The sequence below is a fragment of the Stegodyphus dumicola genome, chromosome 6, assembly GCF_044657685.1.
Source record: "Stegodyphus dumicola isolate Sdum_Otavi_A_Nest chromosome 6, ASM4465768v1".
Lineage (NCBI taxonomy): Eukaryota > Metazoa > Arthropoda > Arachnida > Araneae > Eresidae > Stegodyphus > Stegodyphus dumicola.
The window spans coordinates 138,281,812-138,306,024 of NC_140773.1; the positions used below are offsets into that span (position 1 = coordinate 138,281,812).

Sequence of the window (24,213 nt, forward strand, 5' to 3'; positions counted from 1 at the left end):
AGCTTAAACGAGTAATGGAAGTATGGAGGACAAAATGAAAGATTGATTCGTACAATAATAATGTAAATGTTTAATACCAGTAGTGTTTATATGGTTACTTAAATACTCTTTCTGCGCTGTAACTGTTGACTATTGATAAGCCACATTATATTTTTAATATTATTTAGCCATCGCGGACTGGCAGCAGTGTTTAAAACTATGCTGTGTGTGAAATCACACGTGTAACAAACTTACATCTTTGGATAGCGAACGTTATGTTATTGCTGTAAAAGAGCGTTTTTTTTTCTTGCGATTTGGTTGTAACTAAGTGCGTATATATTATTAATGTTTTATATTTTTCAACAGTAATTGTTCCTGGAACAGAAATAACTTTTTTTTATTTAAAATAAATTTGTGGAACAAAATGGATACATGTAATAATCTACGCTTGAAGTGAAAGTGCAACAAAAAATAGCGAACAATTTCACGATTACCCAATTAATAAACTCTGAACTAAAACTTGAGTGCGCAGAAACGAAGTTTTCCCCATTCCTCCCACTGTTCTGTAAACAAAATTCTTCAGCGAAACAGTGAAACTAAAACGCATCGCATGATCACAAACCACTGTTTTACCTAAGCAACCTGTAGTGTGACCGAGTCTCCGAGAGAGGGCGCTGCTACCAGTAGCTTGCGCACGCGCCCACGCAAGTAATTGTACTCGGCCAGCTGCTCGTGCGACTGCAGGCCAGCAGTCGTCAGTTCGGTGAGTGACGTAGATGGAATAAGTTGTGCTTTCCCGTCGCTCGCTGTTGTGCATTGATTGGACGTCGGAAGGAATCTGTTGTGTCCCCTTTTTCCTGTTACCCTTTTCCGCGTTGTGCATTGGATTATCGTCTGCAGAAGCTCAGCGGAGCATCGTGTGGATATATCATTAAATTGCATATTGTAATCATTTGGAATTTTATGTGAAGTTTTTTGTGGAAATTGTTTTTATTTTCTGTTGGAATTCCCGATGAGGCCTTTGCTGCTGCAGGATGACTCTCGTGTTGCCTTTCGGAGGTGATCAAATTACCAATAATCCATTGTTTACGGGCTCTGGTAGCGTTCGAAATTCCAACATGCCTTGCGGGTTTGATGGAGAGCCATTGGACTTTGAATCTGCATTGATGAGAGATTGGTCCGCGGATATTACCGATTATAGTACACCGTCAGAAGATTCTTCTCTGAGGACGCCATCTGGTGAGTCTACCTTAAATCACTTTTGAAACATTAAAAGTTTTGAGTGTACTCGCAAATGTCTTAATGTTATTGTAATGAATAATGCTATTGCATAGTGTTAGCTCGTTCCGTTGTTTAATGTTTGTTTGTGATTATTGTACGGATGGATGATTATGTTTTGCAGCAACTTTGAATTTTCAAAGAGAAAATTTTGCTTTGGTATTTCACAAATGTAATGTAACTAAAGTAAAAGCTGTTTCGTAATTTTAGTTCCTAATGTAAAATGTGAAGTTTAATTTGAAAGAATGTGCTACCTGGTGAAGAAAAAAAATTTACGTTTGATCAGTAGTATGGTACATTTAGTACAATCATGTCATATATGGAATATATAGTGTTTTTTCTCCTCAGTTTTTAGAAAATTTGTGAATACTAATCTGCAAGTGGACTAAAAGATGTTAAAATTGAGTGCATAAGGAAAACTTGTCAGATCGTCCAATCTTGCTTTATATAGTAATTAATGAAGCATTGGCAAAAGGAGAGTGCCATGGCCATATTAGGTTTCGTAATCACATTGTTTTGAGCAATGGTGATAGCAACGCAGGTTTCCAGAAATGACATGATCCTTCTCGTCGCTTGGCGAGAGTTTTTTAGAATTTGGCGAAGGCTCCGGTTTCAAGCTGGTTGAGTAGGTTTGCTGTTGAGTTTGTTCGGGAAGGCCGTTTACGTATTCCATGATTGCCCTCTTTCCGTTATCCGTTAGAGCGTTTTAAACGCGGTAACGTAGGATTCGTACATGAACGAATTAGTTTTACAGTTATGAGAATATTAAGTAAACGTATTATGCAAGTTTTTCCTTCGACGTATGCAGAAATTTCAAATCATAGATTTCGCAATATAAGTAAGTACATAATTATCTGGTTGTTAACAGTTCCAGAGATATATAAACATTTTTTTAAATGCTGGCTGGTTTAGAACCTGAGGTTAAAAAAGTCATAAGGTAGTTATGAAATATGATGCCCAGTAAAACGCCAAGTCTCTCATTTCTGAATTTTTGTGATTAGCATTCGAGAAGTTTGAATCATAAACGTTATGGAATCTGATAACGTCTTATTATGTTCTTCTTGCTGTGCTGTTTGGCAAAAATAAACCGTTGTTTGTATTGTAATTTTTACTTTATTTTTTTGTTGGTTGTTTCGATGACCTTTATTATTGGTTGAAACGCAGTCCTTGAGTTAATTTATTTTGATGAATTAAATTCTTTTTAGTGAACAGTTTTTAATAAGTAACAAAAAACAGCATCTTTCAAGAAGTGGTAAATAAAAATCATTTTTGTGAATCAAGTAGACCTTGATCAGTTATTTAATGAATTAATTCAGTTTACCTTCGAATGAATGCAGCGAGAATTAATAAGTCATGAGAATTCAAATTTTATTCATTTAAGAACTATTAAATTACAAATGTATTGCTTATTATGTTACTGCTACTGTGAATTATTATTTATTTGTTAGAATGCTGTAGTTAACGTGTCACAATAAAAAAATTAAATTTTCTGCCATATGCCCTTTTCAGGTAATTTTTTTCCCTCCTTTCCATGTATGCGAAGATTTTTCACTTAAAAGAAAGATTTAATTTTCTTACTTTACTTAATTATTAGGTTATTTATGGAAAAATTATTCGTTTTTGATAATAATTTAGTTGTGTTTTCGTGATTTTTATTTATATATATATGGTTTGTGTTAATTAACATGCTTTCCCCCCTTCCTTTTTAAATCTTTCCGACACTTCTGCTTTTTTCGTTAAGGCCATCAGAAATGCAGATTAAGTGAATTAAACGACGATGGCAACTAACGTAACTCCAGCAGCTGTGCTAGCTTTGTTAACACTGGCAATTAGAAATTTCGCTAAATGGAGCTGAATTGTTAGTTTTCTGATCCCTATTATTTGCCATGTAAATATTTAAAGTAGTGTATTTTTAGCTTGCAAGAAATGATTGTATTGTTAACGTTTTAGTTTGCCAGTCAAAATACTATTGAAGCTTTTTTTTGTAAGTGTTATATTTACTGAAATCTCGGACGATAATTCTCTAAAATCTGTTATCTGTATTTGATATGTTACCTGTTTTAATAGACGTAATGTGTGTATGTTCGTTGTGATTTATAATTTAACGAGCTTGTAACTTTTATAAAGAGTCTGTACATTTTGTCATTAAGTGAACAAATAATAATTATCGTGTGCCTTATTATCGTGTGTGAAAAAAGAATATTAGGCGTATTTAACAAGCTTTGAAAAGGAACATCGTTTTCATTATTTTATATTTTGCAAAGCATGCATATAAAGTTTTTCCTCTTATGCTTTATGCAGCTACTGATCTGCGTTTTTGGAATGTCTGATTGTTTTACTATAGCAGTATTTAAGATTATACATTTAAATGTTGCATTAAAATACTTTTTGCAACGTACCATAAACTCGTTTAATTTCAGTTACTCGAGGTCGAAGCGGAGGAGGAAATCGGGGGGGGGGGGGTAATCAATTCTTCGAGCTGCCAGTGCGTCCACTAGGTGGCGTTACCTGTCGGTTGGGGTTCTAGAAAGTAGGAAGTGCTAGAGGGTAGCGTCAGGCAAGCGGAAATAGTTCACATTCAAGACCTACTTACGCACGTGGGCCAATTGGCTGGCATTGCGGACGTGTTGAAGACAGCGCCCGATTGTCTGTGAATTTGTTTTTGAACTTGGGAGAGATGTGAAGGGATCTGTAAAATATCAGCTTTTTAAGAACGATTCAACAGGAATTCTCATATTTAAAGGTGTAAGAGGTATTTTCCCACCAATTTGTAGCCAAGATTTGAGACTTATTTTTTACCCAGGCAAAAAAAATTCTAATTTTTTGGTCCAAAAATAGAGGGCAAATTATGCGAATCATTTAGTTTCCGAAGCATACAGTTAGAGTAAAAACATAACAAATGAATAGTAGTCATGGAAAACTTATCGGTAGCTACTACAATATTATTTGTTTAGAAGAATCCTACATTTCAGTAATAAAACATAGTAATGCAATGACAATATCTAATAAGGTATCTTCATTTACTTCCTTATATTTTCAATCCCGGTCCTTCTTATTGTTGTCTGTACACCCTTAGGCCTCTAATCATTCATAAATATGTGATGTGTGCTAACTACATAATACGAATGTGCAGCTAATTGGGCGAAGTTCCAGAGCGTTTGCTGTGCTATGATCGGTCCTTTTTTTTATATATAAGGCTGGTGTAAAGTTTTAACAGTTAGAAGGGAAAGTTTCGGCTTGACCTTCGCAAGTAGCTTGTGAGGGTTTCTTTTCGTTAGAAAGATGAGCCTGTTTTAAACTTTAGGAGAGTTCTTTCACTGAATCAAAGACGGGGAAAGTTATTTTTTAAATGTTCAGAACTGGTCTGTCTAAAATGGCAGAGGGAAAATACGATGTATGCGCGCATGCGCTCACTGTTAGTGTTCATGTGCGAAGATTAAAAATTACCATATATATTTGGTAGCATGGTTTTAGAAATACGTTTTTTGAACACCTGCTGCCATTCGCAGGAATCAAAATGTTAAAAAAAAGTGTTTAACTAAATGAATCATTTTGTTATCCCGACGAGATGCGTATTATTACAATTTGGAAAATACATGAAAAGGCCTGCAAGGATGAGAAACAGATTTATTTTGGTGGGAATTGAAGATTAATAGTAATTTTTTGCAGAAGGGGAGGATGTTAAGACAGTAATAAACTCTAATTTCATGTAATTTATTTTTCTTACAGTAAAATTGTTCTCATATGACTTGTAATCTAATGTGAATTAAGCCTGTAAATCAATTTTAGCCAGGCTGAATGGTGTAGCACCGATGCAATAAGCACTACTGCTATCGAATAAGTGTTTTCTTCTGATGTTTAAGTCAAAATAATTGAAATTATTCTTTACTATGTTGAACAAGGGGGTAATTTTATTATTTTTTTTAATCTCACGTGTAGGAGGTAAAAATGTTTTATTACGAACAGTGTTATCACTACTTATTTCTAAATCGCTGAGTTTGTTATTCAGAAATTCATTAATTTCGTACAAACTATGAAATAAATGATATACAAATTCAAAATTGTACCCTCGAGGTTCGGGTGGAACTTTGTAGTGAGCTCAAATCTCTAGTTACCATGGTTTTCGTACAAGAGGAAGATTCGTAATTATGTAATAGTAGACTTGTTATTTAGAATTTTTATTAGCACCGTGTTATAACACTGAAACCGTTTTTAGAAATTTCACGTACACGAAATAATTCAGTCCTGTATTTTTGGAAGTTGAGTAATAAAGAGTTAGTTGTAGTCATTACCTACTTTCACTCCGGACTTGAAAGAACTTCTGGAGGAAAGGGAAAATAACGAGCGGAAAAGGGAAAAACTCTGTAACGGGAAAAGAAAAGAGGTCGCCTTTCGTGCAACAAGTTTTTTTTTTTTAATGTGGGTTAAGCCAAGGACGCCGATCCGTGTATTTACCGAAACGATGTTTACGTTTATAGCAAAGCTTCCTTGGAGGGGTTTTCCCAGCGCTACCTCATTGTGTAGTCTTTTTATAGTTAAATATTTCTGTGCTCGCTCCTTCTTTTTGGTAAAACCGAGCAACGCTTCTTAAGTTTTCTTGCATGGAGGTTCCGTTTATCGATTGAAGTTTTTATTTTATAATCGTGCGGCAAATAGTTCGTTATGTGAGAAATACGAATAATCTCTTCTCTTCATTATTAGTAAATAGAAGCCAGATTTTTTTTATTTATTTTTCCAGTTTCAGATTTCGTACGCATTTAATGAATCTGATTAACTAATTCATTTCAAATAAAGCAGTGGCAACAGTGTTCGAAATAAATTTTTATCCTCAGTGAGCGAGACTGTTGCCATTCGGCAAGGTGTAAGCTACCTTTAACTTTTAATTAAAATCCGCGGTATTTAAAATCAATGTGTTGCCATAGCTTGAAATACTTTTTATTTTCAGTGTGCCAACATGTTGCCATTTAGTGAAGCCAAAGGTATTGAATCTGGAAGGATGTGATACACAAGCCGTGATTTAAAAGAAAGAAATGCAGTTCTTAAGAATATTTTTTCGACTTTTAACCTTATCCATTTAAATAAAAATATAATTTATGAGATGTCTAGAATTAATATTTCTATGAAATTGCACCAACTGGACTCATTAAAATTATTGTGCATTTTTTTCTCTTTTAAAGATCATTGTTTTAGGCGGCTGGCTGTGCAAGCGGCAACAGTTCTAAAACGTACCGGTCACTTTCAGAGGTAATCGCCGCAAGAAAGCTGAAAGTATTGTGTTTCCTTAAATGCACATCTTTCTGTTTCATTTGCAGATTTAAGTTTTATTTATGTAGTCCAAGAGCAGATCAGCGAGAGCATAAAATAGGAGTTCTTTCAGATTTTTTTCCTTTCTCTCTATGTTATTTTCCCCTCTTAAAGCCGAAAAGATGTTATTAGACTCGAAATCGGATTTTGTTTCGAATCATGTATGAAGGTGTCGTTTTGCTTTTCGAGTCTGTTGCTATTTGGCAAAATGTAAGGTATTTAACTTTCAAATTAAATCTCTGTTGTGCATTAAGAAAATAAGCAGCTATTTGAAATCAATAGATGCAGTTCTTAAGAATATTTCCTTCTTACTTTTGAATTGGTGTGATTTAAATAATGAAAATAAATTTAATTTATAATCTGTCTGATTAAAAATATCCAGTATTTTCATAGAATGAGGTTATATTTTTTGTTCTATATTTCCTATTTTGTAAAACGTTAATGAATTTTTAATGAACAAACTCGACGATTTGAAATCTAGTAGTAACAATAGTGTATGGCATGAAACATTTTAATCTCCAGCGTGTGAGACTGTCTATTGGAAATTCTAAAGACACATTGGTTTTAAATATTTCGCGATTTTGCATTGAGTTGAATTTTATGGTGACGTAAAGTGCGAAGATTGTGGTATTTAATAAGTAAAGGTAACATGCAAAATGTTAATAATAATAAGACAAATTGTTCTGTAAGATGTTTTACTAAGAAAACTGAACATTGATGTAATTGAACTGAGAAAAAATAGAAAAATGTTTGCCAATATTTAACACTACAATGGGAATTCTATGCATATGCTGCTTTTAAAGTTTAAGCGATTATGCTGTTGAATTGTATATGCTTTATGTATCATTAATGATGAAGCTAAAAAGATTTTAAAATAAAGTTAGCAGGGAGCATGTAAAAACCACAACCATTTTGGGAGATCTATTAAAATCTGAAGTTTCAGATCCCCCTTGTTTTTATTCATTTATTTGTAGAAAAATTTTAATTTGTAAATCGTATAATTAATTGCGTGTGGGATGCAATCAAAAAGCTACGTGTGATGACGTTAATTAATAATCATAATTTATTACTTTAATTAATAATCATAATTTTACTTGTTAGTTAAAAGGACATAAATTACCGCTATATTAAAAGGTTAAATGTTGTTGCAATTAAGAGCCACTAGTGGTGCTTCCTTTGATATTGATCATAATTCATTTATATCAATCTCCGTGGTAATACTTTGCTAGGAAGCGCTTGTGCAAACTAAAGAATGAAGCCGAAGTTTCCGGATCTTTATTTACATTAGTCGGGATGTTTATTACTTTTCTGTGCTTTTGAAGAGTCATTGATCCTTGACAGCACGTGTATAATAAATAATCTAATGAAATTGTTTGAGCGCCCATTTTGATTTGAAAAATGCAAACGAAATGCATAAAATATTAGTTACTGAATAACACATGTGTATATCTTTTTAAGTATTAAGTAATTTTTGTGTATTTTCTCCTTATATTTAAAAAATATCAGTTTTTATAAATTAATAATCAATTTTTATAAAATTAAATTATCAATTATAATTTTTTTGTCGTGATCAGTGGGATGTTGATTATGCCGATGCATAATCGGCTGTCGACTTCCAGTAGAGAACCCTTGTTTGTCATTGATCCTCTTTAAAACTTCATCGGCCCCTAAGGGATGATTTGTTCTCGAATCTTCGAAGAAAATGCGAGCTTAGCAATGAACGTTTAAATTAAGTAGATTGAACTGTAGGATTAATCATAATATTGGATGTTAAATTATAATTTTCCTTTAAGTTTTTTTTTTTTTTTTTTAAATTCAATTAAAGAAGTTGAAGCCCAAAATTACATGAACGATATCTTTTTATTTTATCGCATAAAACTGTGCCCATGGTTCAGATAATTTGGCCATTTTAGAGAACATCAGTGATGTCTTTAGTAACATAATTAATTACGTTCTCAGAATTAGGTGGTCGTTTAGGATAAAAGAGAGCAGACGTCTGCCCTTGATTGAACTTTCAAATAATATATCTCACAAGCCAAACCATGATGTTCTTATGCAGGTATTTAGAAAGAGCAGTCATCTTTAAGAAAAGTGTTCGCTACGGTAGAGTTCCACTGCATTAATATATGTTTAGGTAAAAGAGAACAGTTTCGTGGCCACCATCTCTCAAAGGCAACCAACTACCTTTCGAAGTCAGCAGTATTTCTGACACCATAAGCAAACAAACATCAGTACTGAATATCATCTCTTTAAGGCGATCACTTTCAGGGTCTCAGAAATCATCGAGAAACGTGGGTGGTCGTATTGGAGTTGTGCATATGCTTATAAAGGTGTATTTGTAATAAAAATTTCAAGTGTGAAGATATCTGCAATCTGCTCTGCGTGTCATTTAGTTAATTCTCTGGAAATAATGAAATCGGTAAATGTAGTCAAAACGGTACGACGAAACAATTTGGAAATATTTGTTGTATATGGTCCCTGAATTAAAGAAGGAAATGTTTTGAGTACGTGATGTCACATCCGCCCAGACGAACATAACAGTTTGGATATCGCAGGTGAAAAAGGGTTGACATTTTCTTGTCTTACGTTCACTGCGTGATTTACGCAAGCCTCTTTCGATAGCGAAGAGAGAGGTTTATAAAATTGCTCTTTTGAGAAATGTTAGCATTCTGTTCTTAACAGAATGAATTCACTGTTTAGAAGCTAAGCGCATTAAAAGAAAATAAACGTAGTATCATCGAGTAATATCGCATTTGACTGATTCTAGTAGTGATACTGCTTAGGTTATTTGAATATTGCAGAGCACAAGAGGACTGTCTGCCTAGTAAGAGGGCTATATCGATGTATATGGGAGAAAGCAAGGAAAACACCTATGCATCAAACCCGTTTGCTTGGTTTCAAATCCCGGTCGAACTACTTATATTCAGCTATCCGGCTGGGCATTGGTGGGGCTAGTAATATTGGAATGCAATGGCAGAGAAGGCGCAATTTGTTTCGCAAAGGGGGGAGGGGGAACACGAGCACAATTTCAGCTATGTATTCGCAGTGGAATTTTTTTCTTTATTGATATATTTGTTGTAAGTTAGTTGTGGATTGCAAATTGTGTTTTGAAACTATTAAGGCTTTTGCTTGAATATGATATCGTAAATATCTTGAAACCGAATAATCCCACTTTAGGTTCGTTCTTGATGACCTTAGATTTGTAAACAAATGAAAATTTTATTATTCTTGGCTTTGTAAAGAAAGGCATGTAAAAAGCCACGCCTGTACCAGTTTCATGTAGGGAAACCTGTTCTTAAGAAACTTGTCCAGCTTAAAAAATTTGTGCTTGAGTTGTGGCTGAAGGAATATAAGTGTGAAATAGCGACGGTTCACCTTCTCCAAATGACCTCAATTGTAGATGCTTGACACAATGCCCTGATTTCTTTCTCACATACAACTGTTGACATTGTCCCACTTTTATATTCGACTCGACATTCATTATGATGATGTAGATGTTGCAGCTCATCGGAAGATTAATGAAAGTCAAAGCGAAAAACAGTAGAAATATTTATAAATTTTTCGCGAACATCGCTGGGTTAAGTAAACACTAAAAGCTGTTACTATTGCATATGTTTTTAGTGCTTTGTCAACTAGAATTATAAAATTAAAATGTTTTCCGATTGTCCAGATATTATCATTTGATAGCCGTTCTTAATTTTGTTGAACGTCATTTCTGTTACGGAGTGAAAAGTTCCGCGTTTAAAAAAAAATAGAAGAATATATATAAACAAAATATATATACAATTTTTTTTTTTTTTTTTTTTTTTGTACAAATTGCTCTAAATTCTACTGATAAAGGTTTTGCTTTTGAATTTTCTAACAGGTTCTTTTTTTTCGTTTTCAGATACCAATGACTTGAAGAGAAAAATATCAACCGGCATAAGTGATTCTCATCAGTCATGCTCCAAAAAGTCGCGAATCGAAGAGCAAGCGGCCACACCATTGCAGTCGGACATAGTATCATCGTCGTCCTCCACAGATCATGGAAATACCATTACATCATCCATATCATTTGTTCAGACACCACTGGTCAATAGTGTTGCCTCTTCATCGTCTTCATCATCTTCATCTTCATCTTCGGATGGCCAGGAGGACGATAATTCTGCCGAAGCTGACGATGAGGATTACATTCCTCGTAGAAGAGGCCCACAGATGTGGAATTCTCGTCAAAGGTGGAAAGATGAAAGGAAAAAAGTGCTCAAAATGTCCATAAATAAATTGGCCGAGATAGAGGACCCCGAACTTTGCCTTCTTAGGTCGGTCCTAATCAATAATACGATCAAAAAGTTACATTTGGACATTCGAAACGAACGCCAAGCTAAGCTTCGGCAACGTCAACAGCGGATGGACTGTTTTGCTGAGCGATTCCAGCCTTTAAATAATACTTTAGGTAATGTATCTTCGAACCATTTCGCAACGGACTTTGATTCAAATGCTAATAATGGACACTGCGGCAGTGAAGTGAAAGAGTCCACGAACAGTAATCATTCAAATACGTCTGATTTGTACGATGAATCATCGTGTGATGAAATTTTCGGCATTAGCGAAGACTTCTTACGTGTCATCATTCCAGACAGGCAAGTCTCCAGTCCCATTCCGACTAGCCCTGTCAACCAGTCGTGCATGAGCGAAACGGCAATGGACACCAGTGAAGGCACCAATAACAGCAGCAACGAGGAGACGATGGACTCTGTGACAGTGACCTCCCGTACCACATCTGACAGTGCCGATTGCCCAACGTCCTGTTATAACAATAACACTTCTTCGCCATCCTGTGATAGTGCAGTTGACTGTGCATCGCCTTATTATAATAGCCGAATACAAAATAATTCTCAGACGGTTACTTCTATGACATCGTCGCCATCGGCGGTCTTCTCTCCTTCCTCCCCTTCCCCCAGCAGACGACTTGTCTCCACCGGGAGTAGCCAGTGTGCCACGCAGTTTAGAACTAATCGCGAGCTTACTGGCGGCAGCAGCGGAGGAGGCACTTTTACTCCAAGTTTTCCTGTCTTAGAATCCGTTGTGTATCACAGCCTCATGGCAACTTTAGAAACATCGTCGTGAACATCAGTCATTTCTGCGCCCCCGCTTTTCTCCTTTTTTATTGTTTGAGGGATGCATTGAAATAAGAAATATTCTGTTTTTATTTAAAAAAATGAGCTTGACGGGATAAACTTAAGAGTTATTTAGGTTATGAGGAGTTGAAAAGTAGTTTATGGTATTTTAAATTGATTATTTATTCTTTGAGTAAAATAAAGATAAATGCCAATTATGTAGCAAGTGAAATGTAAATTATATTGCTGTATTTGAAAGAATAATGAAAAAAAATTTGATACTTTCCTATTCTTGTAAAAATATCCAATGGTGTAATATCATTGTACAAGTTTTTCTGTGATTGTAAATCTATCAAATTAGGCTGAAATTTTAGAAAAAGCTAGGTCAGGCTAGAAATACATGGATTGAATGTTTAGCTGAATGAAGTGAATGTTATTTATTCAGCAAAAGTATCTTATGCCATCATCTCATCAGATGTATTTTTACTCATAAGAGAAAATTGATAAAGATTGGTAATTTTTTGAGTTCTTTCATATGCATAAGTTACAGATGTATATTTTATGGTAGTATGAGTATTAAAAAAGGTCATTAATTCACATTTACACTAAATAATTTATTTTAAATTCAAATTCAGTATTAATGTGAAGTTATGGGACCAGAGTTTGACATTTTGTGATTTGCATCATAATTGGCATAATATCTAAAATATCATTTTCTTCCAATTTAAGTGTCACATTTCTTGCATCAGTGTGTTCCTCACTTGAAAGGAGAAGTCACCCTCATGACAAAGGTTAAAGAAAATGGACTTCGGTTGTGCTCTGTAAAAGCTTGTAAATACAAAATCTTTCTTTCTTGCTTAAACCAATTTAGTCATAATTTCTATCTTATTTGGATGCTGGTTTAAGCAGTTGAATATCTATGTGAAGTTTCAGGCCGATTCTTACCAGGCAATGACCATACTGCTGGTTTTGAGTTTCTAATGAAGATGGCAAATTTTAGGGTAACAGAATGACTTAACAATATGAGAAGAACATTTTCTTCATGGAAATTATTATGACATTTATTTTTTTTATTTATTTTAATGTTAATAAAAAAGTTAAGCTTTGAAAATCTAATATTTTCTGCATGGAAATTTTTATTACATTTATTATTTTTTTTATTTTAATGTTAAAAAAATTAGCTTTGAAAATCTATCTCATTAAAGATTTAATTCAAGTAAATTACAACAAACAGTTATCAGTAAGCAGTGAAAAAAATTTAATGCTAGAAATTTAACATTAAAAGATTTTCGTGAAAATTCAGACCAGCAATCTAAATTAGAAATTCATTTTTGACATTTCAGTGTGTTATTTGTGAATTTTGTCATTGAATTGTTAAATTTTTTTTTTCAAGAATTAAAAATTTTCTCAAATTAAAAAGGTATGATTCAGCTATTTTAAAATACTGCTGCTGCATGCTTTGACTGGTGTAGCCTTAGTTACAGAAGGGCATTTACATAGTTTTCTACATTATGCACAGGGAGTTTCATAGGTATAAAATAATATTTTTATTACACAATTGAAATATTTGATAAATGCAATAGTGTAAAGTAATTAAAAAAAAAATCCTTTCTGAATGTTTTGCATTTGCAGCTTTGTTTGCTGTAAAAACTCAATCTTTAAATCTCTCTGAAATTTCCATTGTATGTGTATTTTAACTATACGTATGTATGAAAATGGACCAATACGCAATTAGAAACAAAAAGTTTTAAGATTTTGTGTTAACTGCTAAAAAGCAACAATTTGCAGATAATTTTTAAGCACACATGGCCTGGAAGATTGGTGGTATTGTAAGAAGAAAATGTCATTGGTAAACAATATCTACAGTTTCAAATTTAAATTCTTTGTAATTAATCATGTACAAAATGTAATTAATGCTTAAAGTCTAGTGGGTTTTTTTTTTACTGATTGCAAATGCAGTAAAGTTATTTCTGCTTGTTAATTATTTTGTAATATGGTTAAAAGTATAAAAATACTTAGTAGTTTTTTTTTTTTTATTTTATTTTATTTTTTTTTTTTTCTAAAATTTGTTGTTTAAACGAAATGTGAAACTTTTCTAAAAAATTGTAGTTATTCATGTTTTTTTATTATCTTTCTGTATGAACTGTATAATAAATAAGAGTACCTTTTAAAACTCATATTCTACTGCAGAGCTTCTCAAACTGGTATAAATTGTGTAGAAAGTATTAAAAATTGCAGAGATGTTTGGGGAAAAAGTTTTTTTTAATAATTACATAGATTTAATAATAATTTATTTAAAAGTTTTTATGTACAAGTAATGTGTGCACATTATAAAATGCCTCAATGTAATTCGTATTATTATTTGTTGCTGAATTTTATTTTTGAAAGTTATTTTCATTGTATTTTGAAGAACCTATGTAAAATTTATATAAAAATACATAGCAAATTTTTATAAATTAATCTTAATTCAAGAATAGCAGTTTCAAAAAGTGTTTTAGAAGCTCTTCTGTAGAATGCACATATGTGGCATTATTTTAAGAGAAATTTCAGGTTATCTGTTCTGGTGAATTTTAATTTCAAATGCTATAGGGTATTACTGTACTTTGTTACTGCATGTGCGATGTTATGATTTGTTACAAAATTGTATAGTTTCAACTCATGACAGGTGCTTTGCATTGTAAAGGGTGTCCCAATAAAAGTGCTAGATTCAATATGCCCAGTAACATAGGTTATTTTTAGAAAATGGAAAATCCTTGTACGTATTTACAACAGGTAAATTGCTTATTTAAGAATAAAAAGCATTATCTAGTAATTATGCATATGACTTCTGCATGAAATGTGCAATCACTTTCTCTCATACTTATTGAGGTGAGTAACAGGCTGTTTTCCCTTTAAGTTCTTTTATTTCAGCTGTTTTCAGTTTGGATACTTCGGGACTTGCAAGAATACTGTCATGCACAATAGAGATGTTTTGAACAAACTGACTTAGAACTTTGCGAGTTAATGTCTACTATTGAATACATTTTCATGTCAAAAGGTAGCATGAAGTTTTCTATCATGTGTGTATAAAAAAATTGCCATGTGTGTTTTACATTGTTAACGCCATATACACTGTAATCACATGCTATATAATGCATCCACTGTCAGTTAAATGGAACTTTTCACATGATTGTTTGGCCATTTTATAAATTTGCAGTTGAGGAATGGTGCAAGTACCAGGGTGCTTGAGCATAACACTCACCATTTTTGCAATGAAGTCTTATGATTAAAACTCCCTCTTCTATTTTGTAGCACTCCAAGTCGACTAAGCTACAGTGAAACTGCAGAATAAACTGACAGTGATAAAATGCCACTGTTACCAGCTCAAATCAGACTCAACATTTTAAAATCTGATCATTTACTTGTTTTAGTATAAAAATATTTTCCATTTTCTAAAAATAAAGTATTTTTGTGGGCACATTAAATCAAGCCACATCTGTTGAGACATCCTTATACCTCATGCCCACATCTAGTCTTAGTTTAAGGATATTTAAAATCTAAGCAGTTTTATTTAATTTTTATAGAAGTAAAGAATCTTTATCTACAGTCCATTTGCTTGCTCAGTTTCATAGATTCTAATATAATTTTCTTTTGTGTACATAAGATTACTTGATAATTCTCAGAGATTAAATATGAGTATAAAAAGTTGTAGATTTTGTTGTGCTTTGTATGTTTTAAAGTGCAATGAATGTTATTGCAATATTGCATTAATTGATTCCATTTATGAAAGAGAAAACAGTTTTAGTGCAAAGGTCATTTTTTAAAGGATATATAATATTTTATGAAATGATTTTCAGTTTTAAGGAGATCTTTGGATTAAGTAAAATCTAGGGATAACTGAAATCTTGGATTTTAAGAAAATAGAAAGCAATGAAATAACTATAAAATTTCTTCAGAATAAATTAGAGCAGCCAGGTTTGTTCAGTAAGGAAATTAACATAGCAATTGAACAAAAACATTACAATGTCATGCAGACTCTAATCATCATCATTCATAATTTGTTATAAATTTTAAATATTCCAACTGTAAGCTGTAATGTGATACTTTTAGCTTTAAATGGGGACAAATATATGTCTTGTTTCCAAAAAAAGTGAAGCCATTAAGTAAATGCTGTAAAGTTTCTAGCTTTCAAGAAAGAAGTTTCTTTTATGCTTTTTTTTTTTTTTTTTTTTTTTATTTTATTTTATTTTTATAAGATTGCTCAGCTATTAATTTTTATTTTTTTAAATATTGGGTTTTAATATTTTAAAACAATAGAAGCTTTATTTTGTAAAATAAAAGATTGGAATGGGATTTAAATTTATCTTATATAAAGATTTTTTTTTTTTTTTTTTTTTTGTGTGTGTGTGTGTGTGTGTGTGGTCCTGTCAGGTTGCTGTCTAAAAAGACAGGAGCTTCAGGAGCCTTACAGCTAAATTATTTGTGTGGGGGGGAGCTGGGTTGATGCTGCTTTTTTAAGTATGAATTCAATATTATTAATATCTCTTTTTAGGCCAGGGGTTCTCAACCTTTGTTTGCTCGACTCTATACCTTTCTACAACAGTAGGCAACATCCCTCCTCCCCAAGTTAATTTAAATGGTGCAATCTAAATAATAATTCTTATTGAATTATGGTATTTCAGATAAGACCAAGAGCAAAAGAGTTGCACCTGTTGTTGTCAAACGTCTCGGGCACCGTACAGGTAACAGTATTAGTTTCTCAGCAGTATTTTAATTGCTGCAAAGGCACTTCCAAATATCCGAACCTTCTCCAGGTTAAGCCTGGACCCAATGTTGGCTTCTCTGCTACTGACCCAACAGGTTGCCATATTAGTGTGTAAATTATTCTGAAATAAGTATAAATAAGGAAACATTTCTCTTAATTTGGCTGTGCTTATATAATGCTTAAATTTAACTTTCTCAGCCCTTTTGGATGACGTGATTTCAGCTGTACCTCAACCCGGGGCAGATGGGTTTCATCAAACCAGGGCAGGCAGCTTGAAAAGTAATGATACTTTTGCAAGTTACTTATCTTTCACCATGGACATAAAAATGGATATGCATAAAAGTGCCAACACCATTGTGGAGCTCACTGTGGGTGAGAAAAGAAATCCTGTTCAAGACCAAACAAGGTCCTTCAAAAACCTTAGAACTCTGCTTTTTTTTTTTGGAGGGGGGGGGAGGTTATTTCACACTGGTTGAGAACCTCTACTGTAGAGAAAAATTATTTAAAACCATTTCGCATGTTTTTAAGATGTATTTCTGTGGCTCGTATTACCTTTTATCATTCTGAATTGTTAAACAATGGAAAAGATTTATTTAATATATATGTTTTACTTTTTTTAATGAATGTAATATTTTCACATGGTAAAAAGAATAAAGTACATATATGGCAGAATTTATTTCTGTAGATCATAGGTACTGTTTTAAAATCGCTTTTACCTGTGGCTTGTTCTAACACTGCAACATATGCTATCGTTTTAAAAACATGAAAAAATGTTTTAGTGATTATTTTTCCATCTTGGTGACATTTTAATAAAATGGCAATTTTTGGAAGCAAATTGTAATGCATGTTTACTTGCCTTCCAGTATTCTAATAAAATGTACACTTATTTTCTTGGAATACATCAAGTTAAATACGAAATGTGAAGAAATGTCAGTAATTGCATGAATACATTTGAATTCCATCTAGAGTTATTTTAGGATAATTCAATAACTCTGAATTAGTCTATTGTGTTTTTTCATTTTTTAAATATGTTTTAATTATGAATTATTATGATTGTGTGTTAAAAAAAACCAGTGCATGGAAATTGTTTTCATTTATGACAAATGTGGGACAATCAAAGTACATTATATGAGTTATGAATGTTTTGTGAAAATATATTTTAATAATTTATTTATTAAATTGCATGAGGAGTATTGAAGGTCAAATCATATTTAAAGGAAAATTAAGAGAAAACTTGTATTTTCACCAAGAAGTACTGTGATATTTGTTGCCGAGTGAGTAATGGTAATTAACTGCTGTGACCAGTATATAGTCTGCCTTATTATTACTCTTATATTATTGCTATCGTGAAATCTTTAGTATATTCTTTACTGAAATAAATACGAGACAGTGAGGATATCTTTACTGAAATGTATAGGTAGTTTCTATTTGAAAAATTATATATATTTGTAATTTAATACCGAAACTTAAAGTGCCTGAACGAATTTTTAAGCCGAGTAGTTTATATTCCATTGCACTTTCTGATAATGAAATTGTGTGTAAATTGTGTGGTGGAAACAAAAGAGTTCTTTGCAAGTGGTCTGTTTTTCTGTAAAAAGTATTTAGAAGTATTAGAAAATGAATCTTAGATTTTTGACATAAAGCTAGTTTGTTACTGCCGATTATTAGATGATTCGTTCATTCATGCTATAAAGAGCTTGTGTATTGAATGAAATTAAATTGCATAAAATTAATTTTGGAATGAACTTTAACGAAAATACTAATTAAAAAAATGGAATAAGATTAAATGAACCGAATTTGGCTTACATAAGAATGTGTTTCACCCAATCTTATTTCATTGAAATTGACGTCCCGTCTAGTAGCATCGGATATTTTGTTGCTGTTGAGATGAAAATGTTTGATTGCACTTGTAGGTTTTCGCTTAAGTCAACCAACTAGGTATACCAAAAGCAAAGATTTGTGGAAGTGTTTCTTCGATGCAGTGTCGCAGATAATTTTCTTGTAAAATTCAATGAGAGGGATGTGAAACATTTTAAATGATTTCTGAAATGGTGTAACTGCATTAATGAAAATAGTAAGGTTTATAAAACAAACATTTACCTCAAAATCATTAAAACTGGCAAAAACAAAATGGTGATAAATACTCCATTTTTAGTTTATAGATTATTAATTTTCATGATTTGGATTTCTAAATATATTTTACTTAAGCGGATGACTTTAAATGTTTTCATCACGTGTACAAATCACAGACCGTTGAAAGTGCTGTTGGAAATCGGCATGTTTTCGATACCCAAAAGAAAGTTAATTACTAAGAACGCATTTATTCATGTGTAGTGGAAAGAAGGAAGAATAAGGTAGAGCTTCCTCACTGTCTCTTTTAACATCATATTGTGTGTGTGGATTGAGGTTTTTCTTGGTGTTCTCAAAAATAAGATTGTTATGCATATACTTTATGGACTGCAGTGTTGGAATGCGGTTGGAAACGAACCGCTGTTGGTTCTAGTTGAATCTGATGCCAAATAATGAAGAAACTGCAGTCGAGTTTCGATAAAGCTGTACATTAAGCTGCAATATTTCAATAAATGCAGATAAAAATGTATAATGTTTCCTCTTATTGTGTTACTTAATGTATTATTTTTAATAATCATCTTACTTCCGAAAGAATTCAGAAGAAAATTTTCAGCATTACAATTTGAAATCTGCGATACGGAACAGCATGGGTATTTCAAAACAGGTGTGTGGTGTATTTAATTATGGCAAAGCACACTAGGGCTATCTGCCTAAGGGGAGGGATGCCTCTGTGGAGGACTTTCTAAGGGAAACTGGCTCGTATACACGTTACACATGGAGAAAACCACGAAAATACCCATGCAGCCAGCCCGTTCGCTGTATTCGAGCCTCGAACCGAACTACCAGTGTTCAGCAACTTTACCGCTCGGCCGCTGGTGGGCCCGTATTTCAAAACAGAATGCACAGATAATAATCAGGTGGTGTATATAAGTACAACAGTGATGTCATAGCATTGTAAATTTAGCAGTTATCAAACTTTTCTGCGAACTTTGGACATTTTCCTATTTATTTGATTTTTATTGTAATTGTTAGATTAAAGGATAAGTTTAAAATGTACTTAAAAATCTAAAATAATCCTATTCCAAAAACTAAACTAAAAGGTATAATTAATGTTCGTTTTATTTTATTTATTATTTATTTTTAGTTAGACTTGTTGAATACAAGGAAAAGGTATTCCAGAAGCTACGGTAATGTCGCTTCCTGTTTTGTGCAATGCCTGATAATGACAAATAATTAACGATTTCGGGTGATACTTTTTTTCAAAAATGGTCTACATGAAAACACCATCCAGATAATTGGTAACTCTGATCTAGAATATTAATATTGAACACATGTTCAAAATTTATTGGTTTGCAAATGCAAATTTCAGTTAAAAATTGTATACAGTAAAAGCTGCATGTGCAGCGATGTTGCCAGTCATTTTGCCAGAAGTTCAAAAGAACGTATCGTTCTTTATTTAGTTGAATAATAAATATATACAAATTAGATATAGCATATAAAAATTTATTACAATATCTGGTGTTACATCATCATTGTTCATCTGATTTCAAAGTGGCGTGTTGTGTTGTGTTTTTTTTTTTTTAGACAACTTGTTCCCTTTTTTACAAAAATTAAAACAACTTATCGACAATTAATCGAATTTACATTAAACCAAAACGAACTTCGTAGTTTAATGGCCATTCTTATCCATTACTGGTGCTAAATCACATTGTTTGGTGACAAATGTGTTTAATAGTATTAAGAGCACTATAATGGCATTACAAATCTCTCGCTTATTAAATTTTTCTAAAGTATTGCCATTACTTGAACTTTGAGGTTAGTTGAATGCCGGATAGTCGGGGTTTTACTGCAGTACAATTTATATTTAGTTACACGTTAACTGTTTCGCTGGTGATGAATTCCTTCCACCTGGAATGTAAGTATAAATTGTCACTATCAAATTGTTCGTAGAAAAGTTTGTAGTTTTAATTACGCTGTGAAAGTTTTGCAAATTTGTCTTCCCTGTATAATAAAAATCACTGCTCCAAATGAGGTAATGGCGAAAATATTAGTAGTTATGCATATTGTGAATACAGATCAGTCACAAATTATGTACGAGATCACACATCCTAATTTATTATCAGACACTTAAATACAGGTGATGCAGCTGTTAAACACTAATCATTCCATAACATGATCAGTGTAGATGAATAAGTAACTGCATATTATAAATACACGTGTATGGAAACAAATTACTAGGCATGTTCACATAATCGGAAAATACTGTATAACTGTCCTAAATGTTATAAATACAGATTTAACTCTGTAAGCATCCCGATTTTGGTAATCTTAGCAGGAGATGTCTGCATTGTCCTGTAATATGTGTATGATAACTACGTAAAGAAATTATTTAAGTTACATATTGCCCAATCTGGTGCTCCATAAAGTTTTAACATGCCCTAGTCTCTTAATAAGGCATTAAATGATGGGGATAGTCAAGAAATATCATTTGACAATGCAACCATGAATATAGCTTAAACTTTACATGTCACCAGAGGAGAAAACAGGAAAATATATTCAGATTGCTGGAACAATAATAATAATAATAATAAACAAAGCTTCCAGATTTTATATTATGCTCAAAGAGATTTTCCTTAATGTTTTGTGTGGTACCTTTCTTCAGAGCTTAAATTACATCTGAGCCTAGCTCTGGTACTTCTTAGTTTTTGGAATAAATTAATTTCAGTTGAAATTTTGATCTTGCAATAAAATTTTGTTAAAAATTGCTTATTAAATTTTTTCTTTACATTTGATTTAACTTTAGTTATTTTAATATATTATATATATAATTATTTAATTATTTTAATTTATTTGAATTAATTAAATAGTAATTGTCAATTAATCAATAAATATTAATTATTAATACCAATTTAATAATTATTAATTGATTTGGTAATCTAACTATTTAATTTTTAAATTATTAATGATTTTATTTATTTATTTACTCTTTCCAGACGGTCTTCCATAGGGCTCAGGCACTTCTACTTTTAGAAATTAAGCCCTACCCTTAATTATTAAATATCATGTTCTTCGCACATAAAATTCATTTCAACAGCAATACCACAAAATATTTAAAACAGCATATCTTTAGAACTTCCAATAGAGTTTTGCGCGCTGGTGATAAAAATGTTTTTTTCCATTGTTACCATGCTCGCTTTGAAATCTTGAGTTTGTTAATAAGAAATTCATTAAAGTTTTACAAAATATGAAATAGATAATGTAACAAATTCGGTCTTCCAGCTGCCTATGTTTGGGTGGAGGACTACGTTATTCGAAATTTGGCTCTAGGTGCCATTGTTTTTTCATAGTGAAATTTCATTTCATTAAAAAGTGATTCACTGTTTAAAGTGAAATGCCACAAAATGCTATTTTGAGATATAGCACTTCTGAGTAACTGCCCGTTTGGACTAACAGGAAATGCGATTTAACACTTCAACCACGAATATAGATTACGCTGTGCATATAATTAAATACGAATACAAGAAATACGATTTACCCTGAATACAGCTCAAACGCTACATGTCATTTACATTGACTACCAATAAGTATTTGAACACCTGTGATAGAAAAGAAAAACTAACTTTATTCAAAATCAACAGTTGGTAGAACCTCCACGAGAGGTAATTACAGCGTGGAGCCTCCGGGACATACTTTCCACAAGTCTTTGTATGGCAGCTAGTGGTATTTTCTTCCACTCGGCTTGGAGAAGACATAGAAGTTTCTTCACCGATTTTGCACGGGTAGTGCACCCCTGAATTCGGCGATGCAACTCCCCCCAGAGGTTCTCGATAGGGTTCAGGTCTGGACTGTGGGCAGGCCAGTCCATTCGATGAACGCCATTGGCTCCATACCAAGCCTTGGTTAACGTCGAAACATGACAACTGGCATTGTCGTCCTGAAAGTAACAGGGGTCCAACCCGTAAAACTGCCACAACGTAGGAAGCACATTGTCATCCAAAATAGTGTAGTAGGCATCGGAGTTGAGCTTTCCATGAATGGGGACCAAGGCTCCCAGCCCATACCAGGAGAAACACCCCCCGACCATAATTCCACCTCCGCCGAACTTGACTGTTGGCACAATGCATTCTGGCAGGAGACGTTCTCCAGGTAGACGCCAGACCCAGACTCTTCCATCCGAACGGTAAAGGGTGAACCTTGATTCGTCACTCCAAAGAACCCATTTCCACTGATCTACGGTCCAATTTCGATGCGCTTTGCACCACATTAACCGAGCAGCGCGGTTGGACTTATGGGCTCAAAGGCTTATGGGCAGCAGCACAACCATGAAAACCAAGCAGATGTGCTTCCTTACGGATGGTATTCATTGAAATAATACTGCCAGATGGCTGTTGAAACTCCTCGCGGATGAGGGCTATCGGTTCTTCCGAATTGCGGTTCTGCCGAATTTCTATGGACAGCACTCGTCGATCTCTATCTCCCAGTTTCGTTGGTCTACCGACTCGGGGCACATTCCGACAATCACCGCTCACCTTCCACTTCTTAATCACATAGGCCACTGTCGATTTTGGGTAGTTCAGATCGCTAGATATGTCCCTTAAGGATCGGCCACATTTGTGATACCCGATAATTATACCTTTCTCGAAATCAGAGAGCTCCGAACTGCGAGGCATCTTGCATGCGACTAAAGCCGATGCTGTTTCCTACACGATATATACCGGCGGAGTCCGTGAAATACCTTAGGATCGCAGATATCGTCATTTGCATAGGTGTCCAAATACTTATGGGTAGTCAGTGTATACGGGAACAGAAAATACTGGAATACAAGAAATGCGATTTAGCACCGCAACCAGGAATACAGACGAAACTCTGCATGTAATTAGATGAGAGTACAAAAAGATATAATATATGTTGCATGCTACGACTTAAAAACATATTCAGATTCTGGGAATATTAAAAAATATGATTAATCGTGTATACCTGTTATACATATCCAGACGATTGAATTCGCAGTATTGTTAACATTGTGCACATATAAAAATAATGGAAATGTTGTATTATATATATGCAAATGGTAGAAATGTGGAAAAACCGTGATTTGTGTTAAGTATAAAAATTTGGTTTACATTGCATATTAAATATGCAGACATGCTAAAACAAATATGTGATTAATGCTGTATCCCATGATGACATCAGGTCAAACCGTTTATTGCCACATGATGAGAATACTAGAAAATGTATTTTTGATAAAACTTAACATGATCATGAATACACACCGAACGTATGCAGTAAAATATATTTAAACATTAATTTGCATGCCACTCATACTGCCAAACTCTGTAGGGAGATTAGGATTTTTTGGAAGCAAGAGAGATTGAAAAATTAGCAACGCGTTCGCCGGGAATCGAACCTCGGACCTCTGAAATACCGGCTCAGTGTGCCGACCACTACACCACGAAGGCACGCAAGGAAGGCGGGAGAAATACCTTAGTAAATAGTAGATACTCCCCCTTTTAAAGGTCGAATGGGGTTTTTTTAGGGGACCCAATTGCCAATTCCTGGGTGAGGAGAATCATCATCCAACACCCTTTTAGTTTGGGCGCTACTGTAGAGACATTAGGTATTTTGAAAGAGGAAAGATGAAAAATGAGCAGTCGTCTTCGCCGAGAATCAAACCATGGATCTCTGGAATACCGGCTCAGCGTGCTGACCATGAAGGCACGAAAGGAAGGGGGGAGAAATACC

At 33.4% G+C, this 24,213-nt stretch overlaps 1 protein-coding gene across 2 annotated transcripts; it reads left to right on the forward strand.

The window, feature by feature from the left end:
* The first annotated feature begins 702 nt into the window (after positions 1 to 702).
* LOC118192479 (uncharacterized) lies at positions 703 to 19,003 on the forward strand. 2 transcript variants are annotated; one of them, XM_035363467.2, is made up of 2 exons: positions 703 to 1,218; positions 10,448 to 19,003. In XM_035363467.2, exons 1-2 carry the CDS (start codon positions 1,014 to 1,016, stop codon positions 11,665 to 11,667), a joined length of 1,425 nt encoding a protein of 474 aa, XP_035219358.1. In that variant the 5' UTR covers positions 703 to 1,013; the 3' UTR covers positions 11,668 to 19,003. The 2 variants fall into 2 exon arrangements, with proteins under 2 accessions (XP_035219358.1, XP_035219359.1); XM_035363468.2 differs by lacking the exon at positions 703 to 1,218 and adding an exon at positions 1,857 to 2,095.
* The last annotated feature ends 5,210 nt before the right edge of the window (positions 19,004 to 24,213 follow it).